General features: G+C 48.2%; 1 protein-coding gene across 2 annotated transcripts in view; it reads right to left on the bottom strand.

The window, feature by feature from the left end:
- Positions 1–13,286: 13,286 nt before the first annotated feature.
- MANBAL (mannosidase beta like) overlaps positions 13,287–25,056 on the bottom strand; it is a 30,288-nt gene continuing 18,518 nt past the window's right edge. For both annotated transcript variants that reach the window (XM_006764500.2, XM_006764501.2), the window contains exon 3: positions 13,287–14,218. In XM_006764500.2, the coding sequence (XP_006764563.1) occupies positions 14,114–14,218 (105 nt within the window). In that variant the 3' untranslated portion in view covers positions 13,287–14,113. The remainder of the gene's footprint in view (positions 14,219–25,056) is intronic.

Genomic DNA, 25,056 nt, shown 5'->3' on the forward strand with positions numbered 1-25,056 from the left:
CGGACATCCCCCGAGGGGTCCCAGATTGGAGAGGGTGCAGGCCAGGCTGAGAGGGACCCACACCCCTTGCACGAATTTTGTGCACTGGGCCTCTAGTATATATATAAAACCTTTGCTTCCTAGGCAAATACAGGAAAAAACTTTTTTTTCCCCTTACTTTTAGAAATAGGCTTATTTTTCTAATGGAAAACACTGACATTCTTAAGAAGCCTAACAGAGATAGTGAATTCCTTAGCGGAGAAACAATTCCCTCGAACTTGGAAATCCCAAGCGGGCTCCAATGACTTACTGCGCAGTTACTTTCATTTTCTTACTCTTAGTTTTCAAGGGTCCCATCACATTTCGTTGCAGTCCTGGTTCCTCACACGGGCACCACTTTGTCGGGCTGACCCGCAGACCCTGAGCGACGGATGAACAGGTTGCTCTGACACACGTTTCTGTGAAAGAGAGGGCTAAGGGGCTACTCGGCTATCACACCAAGAAGCCCTGTTCACCTGCTTCCTTTGGCTTTTATTGTCATAACAGCTTGGACTAAAATTAACCTCTAGATACAATTAGCGAGGTAGGTATCCTTGAGAAAGTATATGCTTCTACAGGGTCAGGTCTTTAAATACTAAACATAGAGATTCTAGCAAAACACCCCAGGGGATTGGACTTGTTTGGAAAAGCCAAGGTAGGGGCTGCCGCCTTTGGAAAGATCCCCTCAGAAGCTCCGACCTTTTGAAGAATCCTCCTTATAGACATTCCAACCAAGTCCCATGCTTCCCCCGACTTCCACAGAGACCCCTACCCCTTCCGGGCCTCTTTATCCTCTTTATCCACTCATGCCTCCTGCATGGCAGGCAGGCGCCATGCTGTGGGTGGAGACAGATGCAGCAGTGACCAAGACAGGCACAGCCCCTGTCCTTTGGAGCTTGGACCTCTAACCCCTATGTCCTGTGCACCCAGCATGCTTTGTCCATGGCCCGGGCGGGGAATCGGAAGCCAGGACTCCAGTCAGGTGCAGCCTCTGTGCAGTGGAACCTCGGGCAAGTCCCTTCCCCTCCCTGGCCAGGGTTGTTTCCAGAGCTGCTGAGGGAGGAGGTTCAACGACCTACAGGGAATAGACAGATGGGATGGTGAGGATTGCACCCATCCCATCCTGCCAACCCAAAGGAAAGTTTCCCTCTAAAAGGAACTGGCAAAATGCATCCACAGGGCTCCAATCATCAGAATTTCTGGGTGGAAACAAATATAGGGGCCTAGGAAGGGGACCCACCAAGTGGCCCAACATCATGGTTAAGAGCAGCTATGGAGCCCTGGCCAGTTGCTCAATGGTTAGAGTGTTGACCCGTGAACTGAAGGGTCACTGGTTTGATTCTGGTCAAAGGCACGTATGCGGAGACCTGGCTTTGAATCCTGCCTTGATAGCTCTGTGGCCTCGGGCAAGTCACTTGACCCTCTCACCCTTGCTTTCCTCATCCGTAAGCCAGACATACCTCATATGATGGTTTAGTGATTAGCATGACACAGATGCTAGATGTTTAGTAAATGGATGTTGTTGTTGTTGCTGCTGTTGTTGTTATTTTCTGGTGTAGCTGACCTAAGATTCCATTAATGAAGTGGACAACTATGACAGCCTTAAAATTAACAATGGAGATCTATACATTTTGCCATGAAAAGGACTTATGCTATATTAGGCAATTAGTATGTTATAGTATTACCGATATAATCCCATTTCTGTTAAAAATAAAATAAGTGGGCCTAGGAAAATAAAAGGGATAACACTGCCGTGTTTCCAGCAGTTGTTCCCAGGACAGAGGGATCACAAATGACCTTAATAATTTTTTTTGTTTTGTGCTTATCTTTATGTTGTTACGTTTTCTGCAGTGAGCTCATGTTACTCGGGCAATAGAAAGCAATACAGACTACTGGTGACTCTGATCACAGTGGGTCTTTGTTCCCCATTCCACAGCTCAAGGCTCCTGGGGGGCACAGTGCGCAGGGATGAGCTGGTCATGCACTTGACCTCTACCCACCCTCTCTGGGCTGGCCCCTCAAGGTGCATCTGCCGGGGGTCCTATTGTTCATTTTGTTTCTGGCTCCATTCGATAAGGAAGAGAGAGACTCCTGCGGGGGGGGGGGGGGGTGCCCAGTTCTCTCCCATGATGTCCTGGGACCCTCCTCCCCTTGCCCTCGGCCTTGGCTCGCCTTACTTACATCCACAAAGCCTCCCAGGGTGGGCAAAAGCAGGTAATGAGGAGGGGGCACTCCTCGGCCTGAGCAGGGGTGTGGGCCTGAGGACACGGCCAGTGCTCGCCCAGGAGGAGCCCACAGTCTCGCGGCTTCAACTAGACTCTCTCTAAGTTGGGTTCTCCTGAAGCAGAGCCCGAAACGAGTTCTCATTTGGGAAGTGACTCCATACCTCGGTGAGGGAACAGGAAGGACTAGGGAAGGAGAGAAGCCAGCATAAGGAGTGTCAGCCAGGTTACCTGTGGGCAACCTGAACTCTATTCCTCTGAGAACTCAAATAAGTCTCAGCATGCCTCCCACAGGAGGGGGGCTGGAGCCTGTGTCCCCCACTCCTGTCCTTCTTGGGCTCCAGGATGCCCCCAGGGCTATTAATTCCCTCTAACCAAGCCTGCTCCCTGGCTCCCGAAAGAAAGCCTGAGGGAAAGACCTGAGAAAGGGCCACCCACCCAGCCTCATCGCCACCCCTGGCTCTGGCCTCTCTCCAGAGCTCTGGACCCATCTATCCCCCGTCCTCCACACTAGCCCCCCAACTTCCACCCTGGTACCCAGAATACTCTGCTTATCCTAAGCAGAACACAACCTCTGTCCCCTGAAACTGGCCCCCCTCCTAGGTTCCCAGCTTAGAAATAGCTGTTCCATCCTCTCAGGCACTTCAGCCAAAGAGTGGGTATCCCCAGCCTCCCCCCCTCACCCCACCTCAGCCCCACACCCAAGACCTACTGCCTCTACCAGCCCAACCACCCATTCCTGTTGTCCCTTCCCCCACCCTCATCTAGACCCCATCCTGGTGTCCTGGTGATCTCCTGGCCTCCGGTTTTCCATCCCTGATTGGTTCTATAACAGCCTTCATGTTCTTCTTTCCAAAACACATTCCTGGTCCTTCAGGGGCTCCCCTGTGGCCTCAGGCCAAAGCCCATGCTTAGGAGGCTCTGCTGACCTCTCCAGTCCCATGTGCATCTTCCCCCAGAGCTTACCTGTTGCTCACTCCCCACCCGAGCTAGGGTCTCACCTCTAGTCCTTCTCCCTGCCTCCGCTCCCAGGTTAATCCTGTTCGTGCTTTGGTCTCTCCCTTGACCTTCCAGCCAGGGCCAAAGCTTCAAGGACCCCATCTGCACTTCTCAGAAGAAATGCTCATTGTAACCCATTCATTCCCCCCACAGGCCAAGAGCTGCTGTGGGTAGAGTTTGGGCTCAGGTCATTCTTGTGCCCCAACCCTACCCTGACTAGGGCTTGACACTGAACAGGCCCCATGCTTGTTGGGGCAGGAATCTCAGGCCTGGATTCCCCAAGTTCCTTGAAATAGTGCCAAGCCTCTCCCAGCCTCTGCCTGAGGCTAGCACATGAGCTCAGGCTGCCAGACCAGGAACTGAGCCAGCCATCCTGCCCCCGGTCACGCCCAGAATCTGGCCTCACCTTCTCCCCATACCTCCCCCCACCACTCTCCAGCTCAGGTAAGCGCTCAGTGGGGTAGGGATCTCCAGAGGAGCCAGAAAGGAGCCCAGCCTCCATGTTGCCCAGGCCTCAGCCACCAGGGCCTGCAGTCCCTGGCTGAGACCTCTCCCATCTCGAGGCCTGATCTGGGAGAGGCCCAGAGCTGGCAGGGAAACTCCTCCTCACAACCTGAATTTGAACCCGGCCTCTTGCCACTTGTGATCTGTGCTTGACTTCTGACCACAGCTACCTCCCAATAATTAAACATATTTAACCATCCAATTGTCAAATTCGCTCCCTGGGCCTTGAACTGGCTCCCTTGCAGCCTTCTCATTCCTGGAGGTGCTGGCGTCTGTGTTTCTAGGACCGTGGGGCAGGGCTATTTGACTACATTCAACTCTGAAAACACTTGTGGATTGCTATCTGTGTCAACAAGAGAAAACATGCCTGGGATGTATCCAGCAGGGGAAAGGCCAGGCTGGGCAGTGTCCCATCCCCCCTGCTCCTTGAGCCAGGGTGAGGAGGAGGAGTCCATCACCTGCAGACTCCTCTACCCGCCAGGCACTGGAAACTCAAGGCCCAGGGAGGGTGAGAAACATCCCCAAGACACAGAGCCCAGGTCTGGAGGTCTGGTTGAGGCCTTGGGAATTGATGAAACATTTACTGTCTCGTGGGTGCACACTGGTTGATGAAATACAAACAGCTCCTGCCTTGGATGAAATTCACAGTCAGGGTGAGAGGAGGTCGATAAACCAGAGAACACAGCTACTGATGCAGAAATACAGACTGTGCTACAGGCTAAGATGGGAGTGAGTGGGGACAGGAGGGAGGGGGCCCCAAAGCCAGGAGGCCAGGGAGGGCTTCTCAGAGGAGATGAATTTTAGCTGAAGAATGAAGGATCCAAGAGTAGCTATTGGAAGATGTGGGGGAAGAGCATTCAGGCAAAGGCCCTGAAGTGAGGACTGCCTTGTGTTGGTCCGGGTGGTGCAGTGGGTGGGGGGAGAGCAGTGGGGGACGAAGCTAGAGCCATGAGGGGGCCTGGAGCAGTGGTTCTCAACCTTCCTAATGCCGTGACCCTTTAATACAGTTCCTCATGTTGCGGTGACCCCCAACCATAAAATTATTTTCGTTGCTACTTCATCACTGTAATTTTGCTACTGTTATGAATCGTCATGCAAATATCTGATATGCAGGATGTATTTTCATTGTTACAAATTGAACATAATTAAAGCATAGTGATTAATCACAAAAACAATATGTAATTATATATGTGTTTTCTGATGGTCTTAGGCGACCCCTGTGATAGGGTCGTTCGACCCCCAGAGGGGTCTCGACCCACAGGTTGAGAACCGCTGGCCTGGAGCCTCCTGGGCAGTGGTGAGGGGCGTGATCTTTATTTACATGCACTGGGAGGCCTCTGTGGATGTTCAGTGAGGAGGGGTGACACCACAGTCCTATGTACGGCTTTGAAAGAGCCCACTGGCAGCTGAATGGAGGAGGATTGAGGGGGCAGGTGGAGGCTGGGAAGTCCTCTGGGGGGAAGGGGCTCAGCCCTGGCAGGAGAGGTGATGAGAAGTGCATGATTCATGTGCATTTGGAGGAAGCACCCACAGTCCCTGCTTGGATCAGGAGCGTGGGTGTAAAAGAGGGTGGAATCAAGATTGATTCCCAGGTTTTTGGTTTGAGGGGATGGAGTTATCATTTACTGAGATGGGGAAGTCTGGGTAGGAGTCCACTGTGAGGAAACAGTCAAGAGTTCAGTTTTAGCCAAATTATGTTGGAGAAACCTATTATGTATCTATGGAGATGTTGAAAAACTAGTAACACTCAGCCAAGACTTAACTGAGCACACTCTGCATCAGGAATTAAGTGCCTTAAGTATAGTACCTCATTTAATCCCTTCACCAACCCCTTGAAAAACAAACTATCATTATGCCCACTTCACTGATCAGAAAACTGAGGCTCACAGTAAAATATTGTGTATAGGATGAGAAGAAAGCCATGTAGAGCCCCAAGGAGTCCTCACATCTAAAAAGCGACAGGAAAAGACTTCCAAAGGGGTTCTGAGCTCCCCAGAAGGGGGTTCTCCTAGGTCAGCCTGATGTTGTCAGGGGGCCACATGAGAGAAGACAGGGATAACAAAGTGTCCAGGGGATTGGACCATAGAGCTTCTATAGTTGACCCCAGGCAGTGTGGTTAGGGCCCTCTTTGCATTCCCAAAGTCCCTCAGGCAAAGTATCACCAGGCTTGTCACATCTCTTATAATTGTGTGTGTCTACCTGGCCCCACAGATTGAAGGAAGGGGCCATGTCTGATCCATTTTGGTGTTCCCCATGCCCAGGTCAGGGTCTAGACCAGCGGTCCTCAACCTGTGGGTCACGACCCCTTTGGGGGTCGAACGACCCTTTCACCGGGGTCGCCTAAGACCATCGGAAAACACATATATAATTACATATTGTTTTTGTGATTAATCACTATGCTTTAATTATGTTCAATTTGTAACGATGAAATTGGGGGTCACCACAACATGAGGAACTGTATTAAAGGGTTGCGGCATTAAGAAGTTTGGGAACCACTGTTCTAGACAGAGCAGGGACTTGAATGAAATGAGCTGCTTGATGCCTTGTGAAGGCCACAGGCCTTGATGCTTCTCTGGCTTGGGAGGCAAAGTGCCACATTTCAGATTCAGCACTTCTACCAGGCAGCGTGTAGATGCATAGAGCCCCTAAATGATTAAAAACCAACAGGGACATCATTTTTCCTGCCTTCATTTTCCAGAGGAGGAAGTTGAAGCTGGGAGCAATGAAGGCACAATCCACAGGTCCACGATCAGTGGGGATGAATCGTGCTCACATACATAGCCCTGACTCTGCCTCATAGCTCCCCTTCCATAAACGCTAAAGCCTACGTTTCCTTATCTGCAAAACCAGGTTAGACCCAGAGTCTCAGAAAGCTCAGCCATGGTCCCTTTCTATGAACTCACAGGCCACAGGCCACAGGCCCTGTGGTGAGGGGAGGAGAGATCCCTCAAGAGGCTGTTTATCATCTTGTTGGACCCACCCCCACCCTTGAACTCTTGGAGCAAAACATTCCCAGAAACAGGGTGATTCATTCACAGCACTATTTGCCAGTTCCAGAGAAAAGACAGAACATGAAATACATTCTGCAACTTTTAAAAAAGGAGACAAAGAAATTTCAAGATGAAGTTTCCCTTTGGTGGACAGAGGCTGAGGGAGCTGGGACATACATATTTTTCCTTCCAGAGAGCAAGCTTTGAGGGGAGGAAAAGATCATGGTTTGAGCCAACTTCTCCCAAAACACAAGGTGGTACCCTCTAAGACCACCAAAAACAACAGTGTTTTTTTAAACAACATGATGGGCTAAACCTGGCAACCACTGTTAATGTCGACTGGATGTGAGTTTAAACCAAATTAGATTGGCTGCTTTTTATGCTAATCCATGCCAGAATTCCAACTGATTGCTCCTCTTAGATTAAGCAGAGGGAAGCTGCTGAATGTTAGAGGGTTTGGACATCTGGCTACCCAAGAAGGCATGGGCAGACGTTAACAGGTGAGTCTAGTGGGGTCTTGCAGGTCGAATTATAGGGAGAGTGAACGGTAAACTTCCATAGTCCACAGAAAACCAACCTGGAATGACTTTGTCTAGCAGTACGAAGAGAGGTGGAAAGCTGTCTCTCATTTTGAAGGTACAAGATATCTGTGCCTCCAGTTTGGTCTCCTACAACATGAATTTGTACTCAACTCTTGAAAAATTATATTTTTAGCTCCCAACCCCAATATGGGCAGAAGTAGGAGTGAGCTTGATCTCTTTGCCCAAGTGAGAATGTGATATAATAAGAAAGCTCAAGAGATCTGGGTTCTAGTTCGATTCTGATTCCAAAGAGCTAAATGGTATTGAGCATGTTTCCAGCCCTCACTGGGACTCAGTTTCCCCATCTGTAAAATCTCAGGGAAGAAAATGTGTTAAGGAAAAAGGGATCCTTGAGGATGGGCTTTAGGGTTATACCCCCTGGGTTCTAATCTAATTTTCTAGCTGTGTGTCCTGAGGTAAGTTGATTAACCTCTCTGAGTTTTCTCATCTCCAAAGCAGAGACCATAATATCTACCTCATGGGATTTGCTGACAACTTAAATGGCATAATGTATACGAAGAGCACAGTTTAGTACCTGGCCCACAGGAGTATTTTTTGTTAAAGTGTAATTTACACAGAATGAAATGCTCAGATCTTAAACATTCCATTTTGATGACTGCCTATCAAGACAGAGAACATTGCAATTACCGCAGAAAGTTTTCTCATGCCTCTTCCTGGTCAGTCCTCCCAGGAACCTCTGATCTTATCTCTATCACCTTAGGTTAGGCTTGTCTGTTTTAGAATTCTCTATGCATAGGACCAGGCAGTATGCATTGTATTTGTGTTTGTGGGTATGTTAGGCCTTTTCCCCTTAAACTGATAGCTTTGAGGTTCATTCGTGTTATTGGGTGTATGAGTAGAGCATTGTGTTTGGTGTGTAGCATTTCACTGCCTAAACACACTGCAGTATATCCATTCTCTTGATCAGCATTTGAGCTATTTTCAGTTTTTGCCTATTACTATGATGAAAGTTGCTATGAACATTCTAGCTAGAGTTTAGTACAAGACTCTCATGGGTATTTTCATTTCACTTGGGTAAATACCTAGGAGTGGAATGCTGGATCATAGGGTAGATGTATGCTGAACTTTGTAAAGAAACTCCCAAATGGTCTGCTAACATGGTTCATTTTACACTTCCACCGGCAATCGAGAGTTCCAATCACTCCACAGACTTCGCAACATTTGCTGAGGTCAGTCTTTTTTTTTTTTTTTTTTTTTTTTTGTCTTTTTTATTGTCGTCATTCTGGTATCCCATTGTGGTTTTAATTTACATTTCCCTGGTGACTAATGGACTCCTTTCGTGAATTGATTTAGAATTATTTTTTAAGGTAGTTCTTCTCCCCTTTGCTACCATGTAGCTTTCAGCCTCCATGATTTGAAGAACTGTTGAATAAATGAGGAAGGGAAAACTGAAGACACAATCCACCAGAAATCAAAAGAGCTCTCCAACTACAAAAGCAAGCATGAGCTCAACCTTGGAACCTTCTTTTACTTTGGTTTCCTAGGACTGTGGGGTAAGGACGTGCTCATCTTCTGAGGAAGCCAAGATCATGTTTTAATGATAACAATTTTGTTCTGGATTGAATAATCGTTTTCATTGCTCCCACTTATAAACTACTGCTATGCACCATATATACACACAGTGTGTCTAATTTTTCAATAGCTCTGCAAGGTTGTTATATGATCTCCATTTAGTGAACTTTGAAAATCAGAGACACCACATAGCTACATCTCCATAGCATCAGATTCAAAACGTAAGTGCCCCAAAATTACATTCACCAAGCTGCCTTCAACACACACGCGCACACACACACACACACACACACACACACTCAGGAATATTATTCAGCCATAAAAAGGAATGAAGTGCTGATATGATACATGCTACAAGGATGAACCTCAGAAACATCATGCTAAGTGAAAGAAGCCAGACACATAAGGTCACATATTGTGTGTGATTCCATTTATTTAAAACTAGAGGCAATTTGTGCATGGGGATGTATGCGTCCCTCAGCCCAGCCTGCACCCTCTCCAATCTGGGACCCCTTGAGGGATGTCTGACTGCCCAGTGGGATCGGGCCTAAACGGGCAGTCGGACATCCCCCTTACAATCCCAAACTGCTGGCTCCCAACCACTCACCTGCCCGATTGCCCCTAACTGCCCTCCCCTGCCAGCCTGGTCGCCCCTAACTGCCCTCCCCTGCCGGCCTGGTCCCCCCCAACTGCCCTCCCCTGCCAGCCTGGTCACTCCCAACTGCCCTCTCCTGCAGGCCTGGGTCCCCCCCTACTGCCCTTCCCTTGCTGGCCTTATCGACCACAACTGCTCTCCCCTGCTGGCCATCCTGTGGCGGCCATCTTGTGTCCACATAGGGGTGGCCACCTTGTGTGTCGCATATTGCCTCTTTATTAGGATATCTAGAATGGGTAAATCTATACCTATCGACAGATAGTACATTGATGGTTGCCAGAGGTTCAGGAGAGAGGAGAGTGGGGGGAAACTGCTTAATGGGGTTTTCTTTAGGGATGACAAAGTTAATTTGAAACTAGATAGGAGTGGTGGTTACATAACATTGTGAATATACTAAATGCCACTAAACTGTACACTTTAAATAGTTCATTTTATGTTTATTCACTTCAATAAGATTTTTTAACTCCACTCTAGAGCATAATTTTACCATTAGTGATTTAGTCCTTTGGATAATGATGCCTCCAGAACCTGGGCCCAATCTTTTCCCCCGCAGAGAGTCCTCCTTGAGAATTCCAGGGTAAAAAGCAGGGAGGCAGCACAATGACTCAGAGTGGGGCCAGGAGTCAGGCTGCCTGAGTTCAATTCCAGGTACCTCCATGCCGTCATCTGTAAAATGGGGATGATCATGTTACCATCCTCATGGGGTTGCTGTGAGGATGGAGTTGTGTATACAGAGTGTGTTTGGGCACATGAATGTTTATTCACTATGCCATATTGCTAGGGCAGGCCACTTTCTCCTAATATCATCCATGCTGCAAATATTTACTGAGCATCTACCATGTGCCAGGCACTCTTCTAGGCCTTGGGGACTCATTTATAAACAAGAATAAAATTCCTTTCTTCTTAGAGCTTACATTCCAACCCTATCTAATTAAAAGGTAATATGCAAATTAACCATCACCCCATCACAATGATGGTGGCGCCCATAGCCACAAGATGGTGGCGCCCAGTCCTCTCAGCCCCGCCGGAGTTCCCCAGTGGGGCGGCCGCTGAGAGTGGGCAGTGTGAGCAGCCTGGCAGAATGCTTGCTTTGTCGCTGCGGCAACAAGGCAAGCATTCCACCCTGGACACAGAGGGCCTCTGGGCAGCAAGCACAGAGCAGCCGGGGGCAACTCTTGCATTGTTGCCCCAACGATGAGGCAAGCATTGCACCCGGCCGCGGAGGGCCTCTGGCCAGGCTGGGCGTGGAACGCTTGCATCGTTGCAGGCTGGGCTGAGGGAACCCCGCCCCCAACCCGCCCCATGTACAAATTTCGTGCACTGGGCCTCTAGTTGAGATAAAAGAAAACACACCAAGTAAGTAAAATACATAGTACATTGGATGATGGTATATGCTCAGAAGAAAAAATGAATAAGGGATAGGGATAGGAAGTTTTGGGGACAGGTTACAATTTTAAATTGGGTTTGAGAAGTCTTCCCTGAATAATGATCTGAGGGAAGTAAGGTATATTCATTTCCTATGCTGCTATAACAAGCACAAAAACTTAGTGGCTTAAGACAACCCAAATGTAGTATTTTACAGTTCTTGAGGTCAGGAGTCCAAAATGGGTCTTGCTGAGCTAAAATCAAGGTGTTGGCAGAGCTGTTTTCCTTCTGGGAGCTCTAGGGAAGGTCCATGCCTTGTCTTTTCCAGCTTCTAGAAGCCGCCCACATTCCTTGGCTCATGGCCCCACATTACTCCAACGTATGCTCCCATCATCCCGTCTCCTTCTCTTCGACTTTCCTGCCTTCCTCTTTTCCTTATAAGGACCCTTGTCATTTTATTGGGCCCACCTGGATAATCCAGAATCATCTCCCCATCTCAAGATCCTTAATTAACCATACCTGCAAAGTCCTTTTTGCCATGTAAGGTGATAGTGACCAGTCCTCAGGACGAGGAAGTAGACATCTTTGGGGGCCATTTTTCTACCACTTAGGGCAGTGATGGCGAACCTATGACACATGTGTCAGAGGTGACACGCGAACTCTTTTGCTTGATTTTTCTTTGTTAAATGGCATTTAAATATATAAAATAAATATCAAAAATATAAATCTTTGTTTTACTATGGTAGCAAATATCAAAAAATTTCTATATGTGACACAGCACCAGAATTAAGTTAGGGTTTTTCAAAATGCTGACACACTGAGCTCAAAAGGTTCTCCATCACTGATTTAGGGCATAGTATCTAGAGAAAGTGGGAACAGCAAGTTCAGAGGTCCTAAGGCAGCAGTTGTCTGGCATGTTTGAAGAAGACGGTGGCCAGTGAGGACGCAGTAGAGTGGGCAAGGAAGGAATGGTCTCTCACAAGGTCAGAAAGGTGAAGAAAGTGGAGTGGCACTTGCAGGACTTTAGCCATTACTTGAATGGGAGCATGTGAGGGCCATGATCTTATGGGTTTTAACATCATTCCTCTGGCTGCTATGTCGAGTACAGTCTATCACGAGGAGGCTGCTGCACTATCTGGGCGAGATGATGGTGGCTGGACCATGGTAGTAGAGGAAAGTGGTGACACAAGGTCTCATTCTGGATTTTGAAGGTCAAGTCAGAAGGAACCACTTAAGGGTCAGAAGTGGAGTGTCACAGAATGAGGGGAGTCAAGAATGACTCCAAGGTATTTGGCCTGAGCAACTGGAAGAATGAAGATGCTCTTTAAGATGAGGAAGACCACAAAAAGATCGGACTTGGGACGGCTGGTGAGAGATCAGGGATTTGCTTTGAGATGCATGTTAAGTATCCAATGGAGATACTGAGTGGGAAGTCAGATATGAGAGTCTGAGTTTAGAAGAGAGGTCTGGAGGTATTTGTTTGGGAGACACGTGGTATTTAAAGCCACGAGCCTGGATGAGATCTTCAAGGGAGTGCGTGCAGAGATAAGAGAACCGAGGGCCTCTCAGAGGAGGAGAACCCAGTGATGTTGGAGGAAAAACCAGGGGAGGGTGTGGTCCTAGAAGCCAAGAGAGTCGAACGTTAGAAACTGTCCAGAGTAAGAATGGAAGGGGGCGGGTGGAGTAGAGGATGACCACCTTTGCTTTCCTAGGTCTGTTCTCTGGCAAACAGCCTCTCTGGGAGATAATTTAAGGGAGACAGACCTGCTGTGGTGGGAAATCTTGCCAGGCCCACTGTAGCAGTGCAGGGACCCTCACGGCACCAAGCCTATTGACACTATTTGTTAAATCCCGAGGAAAGGGCCATGGACTTGGGCCCAAGTCTGAGTTCTGGCACCCTCAAGAAGGGTTTCCCTCTAAAATGGAGATGATACACACTCACCCCTAAATCCCCCCTCATCACTCATGACATTTGGGAAAGTGTTTGGCAAACTGTAAAACAGTTGGGCGGATCCGAATTAGGTCGAGGCTCTTCCTTGGCAGCTGACTCAAGGTACATGGCTGGACCTGTGTGACCCACCCCGCACCACGTGAGGCCTTCGACTTGATTTTTCTCAAGTCACTCTAAGGACAAGCAGCTCCTTCCTCAGGCAACAGGAACTGGGAATGAGTGGGACCTGGTCCCAGTGGAAACTTTAACACATACATGGACATTCACAAGTGTTTCCAGTGACTAAAGGCCACACGAAGCAGCTGGCTAAACCCTTCCTGAAAAGTCCCAGGATGACTGCAGAGCCGCCCCCACCCCTGGCCATCCTCAGCCACAATGTCCCACCTCTCCAAGGGTGAGCCCTTACTTCACCCCTAAGGCAGGGACCAGGATCTCCCTTTTGCTCAGCAACAGACAGCACACAGGAGGTTCAGCATGCAGGCCAGTTTATTCACATTTATTTGCCCCCAAAACTTTTCCACACTGGTCAGGGAGTGAAAGAATTGGGGGCTTAGGGAAGAGAGACATGGGATATTGTAGAGGTGGAAGCCAAAAGGCTCACCTTGAATGTGCTATGATAGGATGAAAAGACTTTGGTCTGAGAGTGACAGGCACCTCCCATCCCCCGCCCCCACCCCCCACCCCATTTCAGAGACTCAGAAAATTGGGCCCAAGAAACACACTCATTCACCCAAACCTCTTCCATCTGCAGGAGGAGAAGCAGGCATTACCCTGACCTGGGTCTTCTGCTGGCTCTCACACCAGGCAGTTTTCAGACCTGGCCATAGCACGACACTGGACATGGTGTCTTGACCTAAACAAAACAGGTGAGGCCTGGCTCCACCTGCACAAGCGGAAGAGACAAAGGTGACTGATTCGCAGGTCTGTGGTGCACAAACAATGGGAGAGGGCGGTGCTTGTCAGCATTAGCTAACAGCTCTGAAATGTAGTGTAAATCCACAAGGTGGGTAACTGAAGGCCAGACTCCATGATTAAGTTGAAAACATCATCTGACCAGACTTGTGAACAGGCTTCTCAAACAGTCTCTACTCATAGGGTATTTCAGTCTCCTTGACTCTAAACCACCAAGGAAACAGGAGGAAGAGGAAGTGGTGGTCTGCCGAGCTGAGACCTGGGACTGTCATGATTGTCCAGATCTCTGAGCCTGGACAGAGCGAGGGAACAGGACGCTGAGTCCCCAGAGGGCTGCCTTCAAGGCCCTCGCCCCGCCCATCCGGCTCCACAGGCCTCGTCTTCTAACGCTTCTTCTTGGCCTCCTTCTTGGGCCTCTTGTTTGTGGAAGGAGCAGCAGCCTTGGGCTTCCTCACTTCCCCACTTCTGGGCTCAGATGGTTCTATCTCCTGCATGGTGATAAAACAAAGAGTCCTGCTTAGATTAAGCAAGCCTGACATCAGCAAAATGAGATCATGTCTGAAGGGACTTTGCAGACTGAAGCATGCCACAGAAACACAAGGGATGGAAACCATGATGGCTGGGACCCAGGTCGGATATGTGTGCAGGTTAATCCCTGGGAGCGGGGCAGTTCTTAGTAAAGAGAAAGGGAGGCCCTGAGGACAGGACACAGTCTTTGGAGTCTCACAGGCCTGGGTAGGATCTAGGCTCCTTCATGTTCCAGTCAAGTGACCTTGTGGGCAATCTGCTTCCCTTTTCTGTGCCTTGGTTTGCCCACCTATGAAATGGAAGTAGCGATGCACAGCATGGAGGACTAATATAAGTAGGCAATAATGTACAAAAAGCACCCAGTAAATGTAGTTGCACCCAGTGGCTGGCTGGTCACCCTGGGCAGGGTCTGGGCAGAATTTGGGTGATGGGCCAGGTGTGGGGCAATGCCACTATGGCCTGCTCTCCCCTTCTGGCCCTGCTGTTCTCCTACCATTCAACCCACAGAATGCCAGGGCCACAGGGGTGGCATGCTGGCAGGTAGGCAGCCACTGCACTGTTCTGTGGAACCTGGCAGAGGTGCCCCATGGGGTGGGCAGGAGGCAGCTTCAGGGCAGAACTCCAGACTCTCCTGATGCCTGGGGAAGCTCTGGTTTTCATCCGTAGTAGACACTGTGATTCCTTCCCAATAAGACGGTTTAATCAAAGGTTCTGTGGCCTAAAAGAGGTTCAAACCTGCAGATCCGCCCCCAGCCTTCACTGTGCTGATATAAAAAGTGGGCTCTGGGCAAGGGCCTCAGCCTCTCCAGCCACACAGGCTCCTGTCAGAGGAATCTGGGGAGGGCTCAGTCCTGTCGAGTATCCCTTCCTCCCCTGGGTGATCATGCCACAGCCAGGTGAGACGTCAGCAAGCTCCATCCAGCTCAGAGAGCACTAACCACAGCTCCCAGCCGCATCTGGCCCACAGGCGAACTTCACTTGGCCTACAGAGTTTATTTTTAAGAATTTAAGCCAATTGGGAGATTTCCCATTCAATCCGGATCCATAGTGTTTTTGAAAACTTTAAACATCCGGTGACACTAGCCCTGAATCCCCTTGTGGAAGAAATGGGCTGAACTGCAGCTGCCCCTTTCTTCATGTGCCCATAGCCCCACGACCCTGGTGCCCCCAACACTACGGAAAGAAAACGTTTCTCAGTACCTGTGTTCTTTTATGAAATAATTTGAAAACAAAACAAAACAAAAGACTAAGAATATCAGGAGAGAACACTTTTTCTGGAAGAGAAAAATATTTTCCCCTGTTTAATTGGACAACTCCTAGCTTCAGTTTGCTTTAAGCTCTATCTTTCCCAGCTCGTCCACTGGCCCCTGGTCTAAGTCTCACCCTACAGAAGAGGCAGGACCTCGGCTGGGGAGAGGCAGTCCCCGCCAGAAGGCTCAGTCCAGAGGTCCGTCAGCTCCCTCTTATCTGCCAGTATTGTCCTCTCCACCCTGCCAGCTGAGACGTCAGATGTAAAGGCCCAGCCTCAGTCCCAGGAACCTACAAGTGATCTTCTCAAGATAATAAGCAGGCCGGTCTCTCCTCTGGCCAAGTCTCTGATGACAACTCTGGACTTCCCCAGCTTGTCCCTCTGTGCTGACACTGTTTATGTAACTTGGCAAAAAAAAAAAAAAAAAAAAAAAAAAAAGCAAAAAAAAAATCTCATTATAAAAGCAAACAAAACCAAACTTCAGAGGAGCCAGTGTGTCAAGTGCACAGGCTGCAGGCTGCAGAGCTCAGCGGGAAGGCTACTGTTTAAGGCAAACCCCACAGGGCACAATGCCTTGGGAGACCTTGGGAGCAGTACCCGTCAGTCCCTGGAAACCAGTGGGTCCCTGAGTGCCCTGGGCAAACAGGCTCTGATTAGACCAATGGTTTATGCACAGGGCACTTGCTGAGGCCTGCCAGGATCTCCAGGTGGAGCCCCACTCTGAGCTCGAGTGCCTCCTCCGGTTTCAGAGGGGCCCAGTTTGAAATCCACAGAGAAATTGACATCCAGCTGCCGTCCCCTTTGATTCCATCACCCACAGTCTCATGTCCCACACCTGGATGGCATCTAAGGAGACCACCTCTCCAGCTTCAACTGTGCTCTTCTCCACCACCACCCCCAAACACTGGGCCAGGCCCCAGACTCCCACTGGTCACCCCTAACAAGAGGAGCACCCTTCTTTCCTTGGCCTCCCAGTAAAGCCCTCCCCATGGTTTGGTTCAGTAAGTAGAACACACTCCTACTCACAGTCTAATCTTCCTTCTCTACTCCTCTACTTGTAGCCAAGTACATCTCTCCTCCACCTCCACCCCGCAGGGCCCCAGGAACCTTTTAATGCCACTATTATCTTATCATAGTTACATGTTCTCATGTTGATCTCCCCTATTAGCCTGTGAGCTCCTTGCGACAACTTCAATTGTTGCTGAATGAATGAATGAATGAATGAGTGAAATGAAAGAACAGGCAAGATCTCCCATAACCATGAGAGATCCCTATAACATAAGACTAGGCACCACTTTTTCCATGGCACAGAGGACACAAGCAGATTTTAAACCCAATATACATACCCTGAAGCATATAGGACTAGACACAGCAACCAGTAATAACAGCCACAACAGCTGCTCATATTATTTATAATATGCCTGTGTTCCATGGTTTGGACATATCCTACTTTAGCCTCACAAAGTGCCCTAAAGAGCCCATTTTGTAGATGAAAGAAGAGATACTCAGAGAGGTAGTAACTCAGCTAAGGTCTGCTGGTGATCAGCAGAGCCAGGATTTGAACCTAAGCTCTTAATGGTTATATACAGGATACCTCTCCAGCTTCCTAAGTGACCTCAGGCTTATGGAGACGGATAATTTGAGTCAACTGTGAAATCTACTTTCACAAGTTGACAAGGACAACTGGTTCTAGATTCTGTCTGTCAATGGGTCATCCAGGACCCCTGTTTGTGACCAAAGTTCTACAGGAGTCAGGAAAGTGGGTTAGTGCTCTTCGAGTCATGCTTTACTTTCTACAGATGAAAGCAATTCTCTGTAGGTGTGTGTACATATTACAGTCATCGAGTCATCTGAATGCCTTATTTGTCTCCTCATCCAGACCTCCTCCTCTCTTTCCCATCTCAGTTTCTGGCATTGTCACCCACCTAGTTACCCAAGCTAGAAAGCTCCGAGTCATTTCTGAGTTATCATTCCCCGGTGCCCCACATCCCACCTGTCCCCAGGTCCTGTCCACTCTGCCTTCCAATGGGCTCTCATACCACCATCTCCTTTGGACACACACTACTGTGCCAGATCAGACCCCACAGTCTCCTGCCTGCCTCATTGTATCGGCCTCCCACAGATTTTCCTCACCACCTGCCACATTGCTTTCAGAATCTAAAACTGTTGTTTCAGGAGACCGCATCTGTTTTCTGCTTTAAAAGTGTCCCTGGCTCCCTCTCAATAGAAGGCCCTGTCACTCTAGCCTCGACCCTGTCTCAGGACACACCCCTTCATGCATCCCACTCTGTCACTCTGGGTTACTGATCAAGCTAGCAACTTCCAGGTATTCAGTTCCCTGTCATGCTCAGCACAGGCACTCCGCATTCATCGCCCATCTGTCTATGCCCAGTGTTAAGCGGGTTCTGTGCCGGGCACCATAGGGTAATGCAGAAGATAATGCATACTTAGTGATGTAAACCATGTGGATGCTTCACAACCATTAGCTCCGTGAGCCTCCCATCACCCTGACCAGCCAGCCACTGTAAGCTCCATTTTACAGGTGAGGAAACTAAGGCTCAGAGACTGGTCCACGGAGGCACAGCTGCCTTCCCCGCAAGCTGTAGGGAAGCAAGGCAGCTATTACACACGATTCGGCTGCTGGGGTCCTAGCCACACAGAGCTGGAGCTCCAAGTCCTTGGCTGGCAAGAATGGCTGACTTAATTTCTCTTCAACTGCACGTTGCTGGTACAAGCCAGGCAGGGGGCAGATTCCAAAAGCTACAGCCCCACCTTTAAATCTGGGAACACCTCTCTTCCTCTAAAGCAAGTTTTGAGTTTCCTCGACAATCACACTGTCAGGAGTAAAAGAAAACCTCTCCTGCCAGGAGGCTCCTGGGTCTGCAGAGATGTCCTCTGTGGACAGAGGCCTCATCAATAATGAAGCAGCTCCACAACCGCTTACGAGGCCAGAAAATTGCTGCTATTCATCAGCTTCAAATAATCGAATCTGTGCCACAATGCATCAAATCCCTTCCAGCAGGGAAAGCGCCCAGAATTTTATGGTTTCCACTACACAGTTCGGTGTGGATTTGTCCTATAAATCAGGACCAAATGTCATTCTGCACAGACTGAAACCGTGCTTTCCTCTAAACTGGTCCAGGAAAGAAAATCACTGTGCTCAGCTCAAAAACCCCACACACCTTATCTCACTTGATCCTCAAGAACTCTGTGGGCCGGGCATGCGTGTCCTCCTTTTACAGCTCAGCACACAGGCTCAGGGAGATGAGGGTGGGCCAGCACCCAGGCCAGGTGTGACTAGTGCTGAAGCTCCTGCTGCCCCACTGTGCACTCCTGTCCAGAGCCCTGGGCAGGGTGGGCGCTGAAAAGACCTTGCCGAGATGGAACCAGCTCTAGCCTCGAGGAGAATAGGACTAACTGAAACAGGGAGGAGGGGAGGCCATCCATCCATGTGGGCTCGACACAGAGACATGCGTCCAGGACGTGCTCGGCAGGCAAGGAGAACTGTGATTAGTGAGAAAAGCCTTAGGAGTTCATTCCAGACACAAGTCAGCACAACGCAGGCCCTTCCCACCGGCTGGTCTGTGGTTCCCTATGTGTCCAGATGTCTCTCCCACAAGCAGGTTCACATCTCGAGACCATGTTTACACTTTTACCCTGCCCACCACACAGCAATCTCTCAGACACGACTCACTAAGTGGAAAAATCCCTGCTGCCCATTTCAACTGCAAACTCTTCTTAAGCTTAAAAAAAAGTACAGGGCAGAATTCACAGTTGGTTCTGCAACCTGTCTCCTAAGGTGCTGAGAATAGGAATACACTTGCCCAGGTTAATTATTTACTAGGGCAGCCTTTACTGGCAATCGGGGGGCCTAGTATAAAATCAAGACCCTCATGCAGAATTTCCCAGCAGGGTCTTGAACTTCTAGGCCACTGCCCCTAGGAGGGTGCCATCCAAAAACCGGTTCCAGGGCTCCAACACTGCAGGGTTTTCTGGCTGACAGTAAAGTCTACCTGGGCATTGCATTGAAAGCCATCACTCTTGTCATCAATTCTGGTGAGTTGCCCTCCACTGGATCACAACGCTGGCCATTAACAGTCTTTGTCTGCCCAGCACCTCCTTTCGATTAGGGCCCTTCCCTTTCTCTGTTCCATGTGGTTCTGGGGCCTCTCAGTCACTGTGGACATAGGAATACTAGTAGACAGTTCAAGTTGCCTGGCAGAAATGGTACCCATTGCCCTTCCCACCTGTGGAGAAGGTGCAAGCATGTGAAGCAGAGGTCTTGCATGAGTTTGCCATGAGCTTAGAGAAATGGCCCCTCTTGCCTGTAAATAACGAGCAATTGGATGCAGAATGGGGCTGCTGCAGCCATCTTCCTGACACATGGCAAGGGCCTGAGAATGAAGTCAACACTTGCAGGAAAGCCTCCAGGAATGAAGAGACCAACAGAACCCTATTGAGCCTCTGAACCCAGCTGTGCCTTGAAATTCCCAGTTCGAAGAGCCAATACCATTTTCTGGGAAACTGCTGGAGCTGAGTTTCTGAACTTTCAACAGCAAGTGTCCCCATTAATACAAGAAGAGACTGTGGCAATCCACAAAGACATCAGAGTGGAAATGAAGGCACCAGATGGCTGGGGAGATGTGACCTAAACATCTGAAGATGTTAGAACAGTCAGCATTTAAACTACTAGGAGAATTCATGATTAGCTGCCAGATGAACTATTACTATCTGCTGCATGAGTCGCTGAACTACGTCAACACCCACTGGCTGAGGATTGAGTGGATCCACATTGTGTGTAGAAACTGGTCCAAAGGAGGCTTGGGAGTCAGCTCAGGCAGGCTTTCAGGACGAGAGGGGAGAGGGTTCCCTACCTTCACTGTCTTATTAGCCACTCTTGAAATTCCAAGACCTGGGCTCCCACCTCATTAAACTACAGCACTCCACTTTGAGAAAAGCTTTGGACTATCTTCCCAGGAAACGTGCATGAACATGAAAATGTCACATTTTTGTACACGATTCCAGGGAGCTCACAGACTTCTAAAGCCTCTCTAGGGACCCCCTAGGGCAGTGATGGCGAGCCTTTTGAGCTTGGCGTATCAGCATTTTGAAAACCCTAACTTAATTCTGGTGCCGTGTCACATATAGCAATTTTTTGATATTTGCAACCATAGTAAAACAAAGACTTATATTTTTGATATTTATTTTATATATTTGAATGCCATTTAACAAAGGAAAATCAACCAAAAAAATGAGTTCGCGTGTCACCTCTGACACGCGTGTCATAGGTTCGCCATCACTGCCCTAGGGACTCAGGAACTCCCCATTAAGAACTCTGTTCTACTGAAACCATACTGAAGGAGCAGCCTGAACACAGCATTGTCGTCAAACTGAGCAGCTTCTCCTCAATCACGCGATTGTTTTCATCACCCGGTCTCTGTGGGGACTAGTTTTCCACGTGCTCTCCTGAACCACTGGGTGGTTTTCATGGAGACCACAGTCTCCTGGTTGTCTGCCCACTGCTCAGCCCAGTCTCCTGAGAGCGCGAGAGGAATGCAGACCCCCACTTTGTCTGCACAGCACTCCTGCTCCTTTGAGAACTGACCTTCCCCTCTGCTCCCAGAGGTCACGCCACAGGGCCCTCACCTTCCCCCACACAGGCCATAGCTGTCCCAAGTGAGGTCAGCTACAGTTCCTTCTCTGGGGATTTTGAAACTGGGACCAAGCAGGCAGGCAGCCTCCAGATGTTGCAGCTGAAGGACTTCAGCTCTGGGAGCTGTTAGTGGCCATGTTTCTCCTTAACCACAACGACAGCGCACAGAGGAAGCAGGGCCCAGGTAAGAGAAGTGAAAGGCAGGAAACAGACAGAGAGGAGAAGCCAAGGGGATGCAGATGGTGGGTGATGGGGTCCCGAGTTCCCACCCCTTCCAGAGGCCCAGCTGCATCCCTGCTCGGGGACAGTACCCCCATCTTTTCAGTATATCTACACTGCACAGAAGCTACTTCAAGTAGTTCAGGCAATGCCTTTAAGTTCAGGCCTCTCCTGAATTTTAATTTCCCTTGAAAAGCTTAGCAATTCATTCTTAAAGTTTTAAGAAATAATGCTATGCTGATAAAATAATTCCCAGTCTCTATTCCCAACTTCTCACTTGGATGTCTTGCTATCATTTCACACCTAACACTTGTAGAACTGAACACCTCCTGTCCCGAAATTGGTTTGTGCTTCAGGAAATGGTCTAAGGACTATTCCAATGGCTACATAACAGAATCACCTGGGCATTTGAAGAAAATACTAAGCCAGGGCCTCAGAGAACTGAATCAAAATCTCTATGGGGGCAGCCCAGGCTCAAACAAATGTTTGTTTTCTCAGGTCTTAGTTTAGACCTTTAGTTTTGATTTTACCAATTGGTTCTTGCTCCTAATATGAAAAGGAAGGGGGTGGGGTGGGAAGTATTTGTATGTGTTCCTTTTTTCTTCCCTGATTACCCTCAAAAGAGCTTTCAAATAATCTAAGTATTGAAGTACTGAAGTCACAAACTAGTTGCAAAAAATCAGCTTACTGGAACAACAGGAAAGACATTCTTTTGCTTTGCAAAGGCTTTCCCATCATCTGGAGCCAAAAATATTATCTTCTGACCCAAAAAGCTACTAATAAACCTTGTTTCTTTCTATAGGCCAAGCAAGAGAGATGATTTTGCCCTAAGCAACAAAGCAAAAAGAACAAGATTGTTCTCTGGATCCTCCCACCCCTACTCTTGCCCTCTCCCACCTCCAGCCACCCTCTACTTCCAGGTACCTTCTTCCTGCCCTTGGGCTGCCTGGAGTCCCACAAACTGTCCCCATTCCCACAGGCTCCCTTCCTTCCTAAGAGCTGCCTAGCCCCAAGTTAAACCCCCCATTTTTTCCCTCCCCATCCAAATTCCAAATCTCTCTCTCTCTCTCTCTCTCTCTCTCTCTCTCTCTCTCTCTCTCTTTCTCTCTCTCTCTCTCTCTCCCCCCCCTTCCCTCCCTCCCTCCCTCCCTCCCTCTCTGCTAGAAATCAATGTAAGATTGTTTATGCACAGAATGTTGTGTTCTTTCCCTCTCCATTTCTTCAGGAGTCTGAGTGAGAGAAGGCTGCATTATGGAGGCACACAGGAAAGCTGGCATAACTGGGGCCATTTGCTAGTGATGCACCAATAAGAAGTTAAATTAATGGTACTGTATTTTTTGTTACTGATCCATTGGAAAACTGGGGGGGCGGGGGGCGGGGGGAACTAAAACAGTAAGCTTCAGTTATGAAGACAATTCACTCATGTGAGCCTCACTCCCCCTAAATTGCAAAGATAAATTAAAATGAAAGCTTATGTACTATATTTATATTTTAAAAGATGAGATTGTTGTCCCAAATTAATCTCTAAATGGCAGGGTAAGTCAGGGGAAGGAGAATGGAGGCATACTGTAAACCCTTTGTCAACTTGTCAACTTCCTGCCTCAAAAGACCTCAATCCACTGCACCACTAAAAAACCTCAGAGATCAGTAAAGGGCACCCCTCTTTCTGAAAGTTTGCTAAACTGACCTAGGCCTCTGTGGCTAGCCTCGTAGGGTTAAGACACAATCAGCAGCTCTCCAAAAGGCCACACACCTCTGACTTTACATCTCTGCCTATAAAACAAGAACATTTATCACCTCCTTCCTTTGGAACTCTTAGCTGGCTTCACCAGTGGCCAATGACAATAAAAATGTTTGTTATTTATAATGCCCAATAGCATGCCATGTCTGAGGACAGAGTCCCAAAACACAGGGATTACGTTTTTACAATGTGATACAATTGTGGGTGGAAAAACTCCAATCATGACCCCCTTCTCAAAATACCAGAATAAGAAACAGAGATGGACAGAACCACTTAGAGGCCATGAGCCTGTCCATATTTACCGAGGTCCCCGCCCCCACACTGCTCCTCCCTCCTATTCCCTATGTGCTAGAGCTCCTCAAGGCCCCCTTCTCATCTCACTCTATATTCTCTCCTAAGGAGACCTCATTTTCTCTTTTGGCTTCAGTTACAAGTCATCCATTCCCAAATGTTGATCAACCCTCAGCTCAGGTGATTCTCCTGATACAGACCTGTACATCTTAAAGGCACCTGTTTAAAACTGAACTCAGCATGTTCCTTCTCCACCCCCACCCAAGCCTGCTCCTTCACCAGGTTCCCCACTGCATCCAGTAAATTCCCATCACCCTCCCAGTTATACAGCAGGCTCTCTGAGACACAGTCATCTCCAGGACATGGGGGTCTCCAGAACACATTGTATTCTGTTAAGCGAAAAAAGAAAGATGTGAAACTGTTTACTAGGAATAGTACGCTACCTTATGTGTATCAAAGAGGGAGTATACATACATACATATATATATGACATACATATGTGAAATATACATATATCACAAATATACATTTGTGTATGTTTTAAAAAAAAGGATAAATCAAAATAATAAAAAAGGCCACCTAGTTGTAGGAAGGAAGGTTGAAGAATACTGAGATTAAAGGAAACTTCTGTGACTGTATCTTGTTATACAGTTTTGACTTTGGGAAATGTTGTATATAAATGTTTTATATAATTCTAATTCAATCAAAAGGAAAAGCCGAAACCGGTTTGGCTCAGTGGATAGAGCGTCGGCCTGGACCGGCGGGTCCCGGGTTCGATTCTGGTCGGGGGCATGTACCTGGGTTGCGGGCACATCCCCAATGGGGGATGTGCAGGAGGCGGCTGATCGATGTTTCTCTCTCATCGATGTTTCTGACTCTCTATCTCTCTCCCTTCCTCTCTGTAAAAAAATCAGTAAAATATATTTTTAAAAAAGGAAAAAAAAGCCCTAAAAATTAAAAACAAATTAAAGCAAATTAACCTAATTGTATGCCATGATGGAAGTATACCTATATGAAGAAAAGAATTACTAAACACAGTACTCTGACCAGACATCCCTACTGGAACGTATCTGAAGGCCAAAACAGAACCACAAAGAAATCTTAAGTTTCACTTTGAGTCTTACTATTAGTAGTGAAACCAATATAGTTATTTTAAAACTATAACAAGTATATCGTAGGTGTGCAGAATAGAGCACCATTAAAAAAGCTGCTATCCTTAGAAAAGTCAGCTTGTAAGGATGGCCCTTGGCTGGCATTTGGGAAACTGGATTTGGGGTGGTTCCCACCACTACCAGAACTGTGGTGCCTCACTGTGTCTACAAACTGTTTGTGCAAACAATAAGGTTTATGCTGAATACCTGCTTTCCTTCCAGAAGTCTGGAAGTTTAGTCTGTCCTAAGCAGAGGGTGCTATGTGACCATCCCCAATAAAAACCCTAGGCCAGGGTGGGCAACCTTTTCGTGAGTGCGTGCCAAAACCAGCAAAATCTCTGACTCAAAATTCTTCTGTGTGCCAACCCTAATTTTTTGAGAACATGTTACGCCTACTTGATATCTCTTAAGGTGTACGTATGTGAAGAACCTTGAAGAAATAATAAAATTTATTAGAGTGACAAAAACACAGTATATGATGATGAAAAATACAC

The sequence above is a fragment of the Myotis davidii genome, unplaced genomic scaffold (genome assembly GCF_000327345.1).
Source record: "Myotis davidii unplaced genomic scaffold, ASM32734v1 scaffold38, whole genome shotgun sequence".
Classification (NCBI taxonomy): domain Eukaryota; kingdom Metazoa; phylum Chordata; class Mammalia; order Chiroptera; family Vespertilionidae; genus Myotis; species Myotis davidii.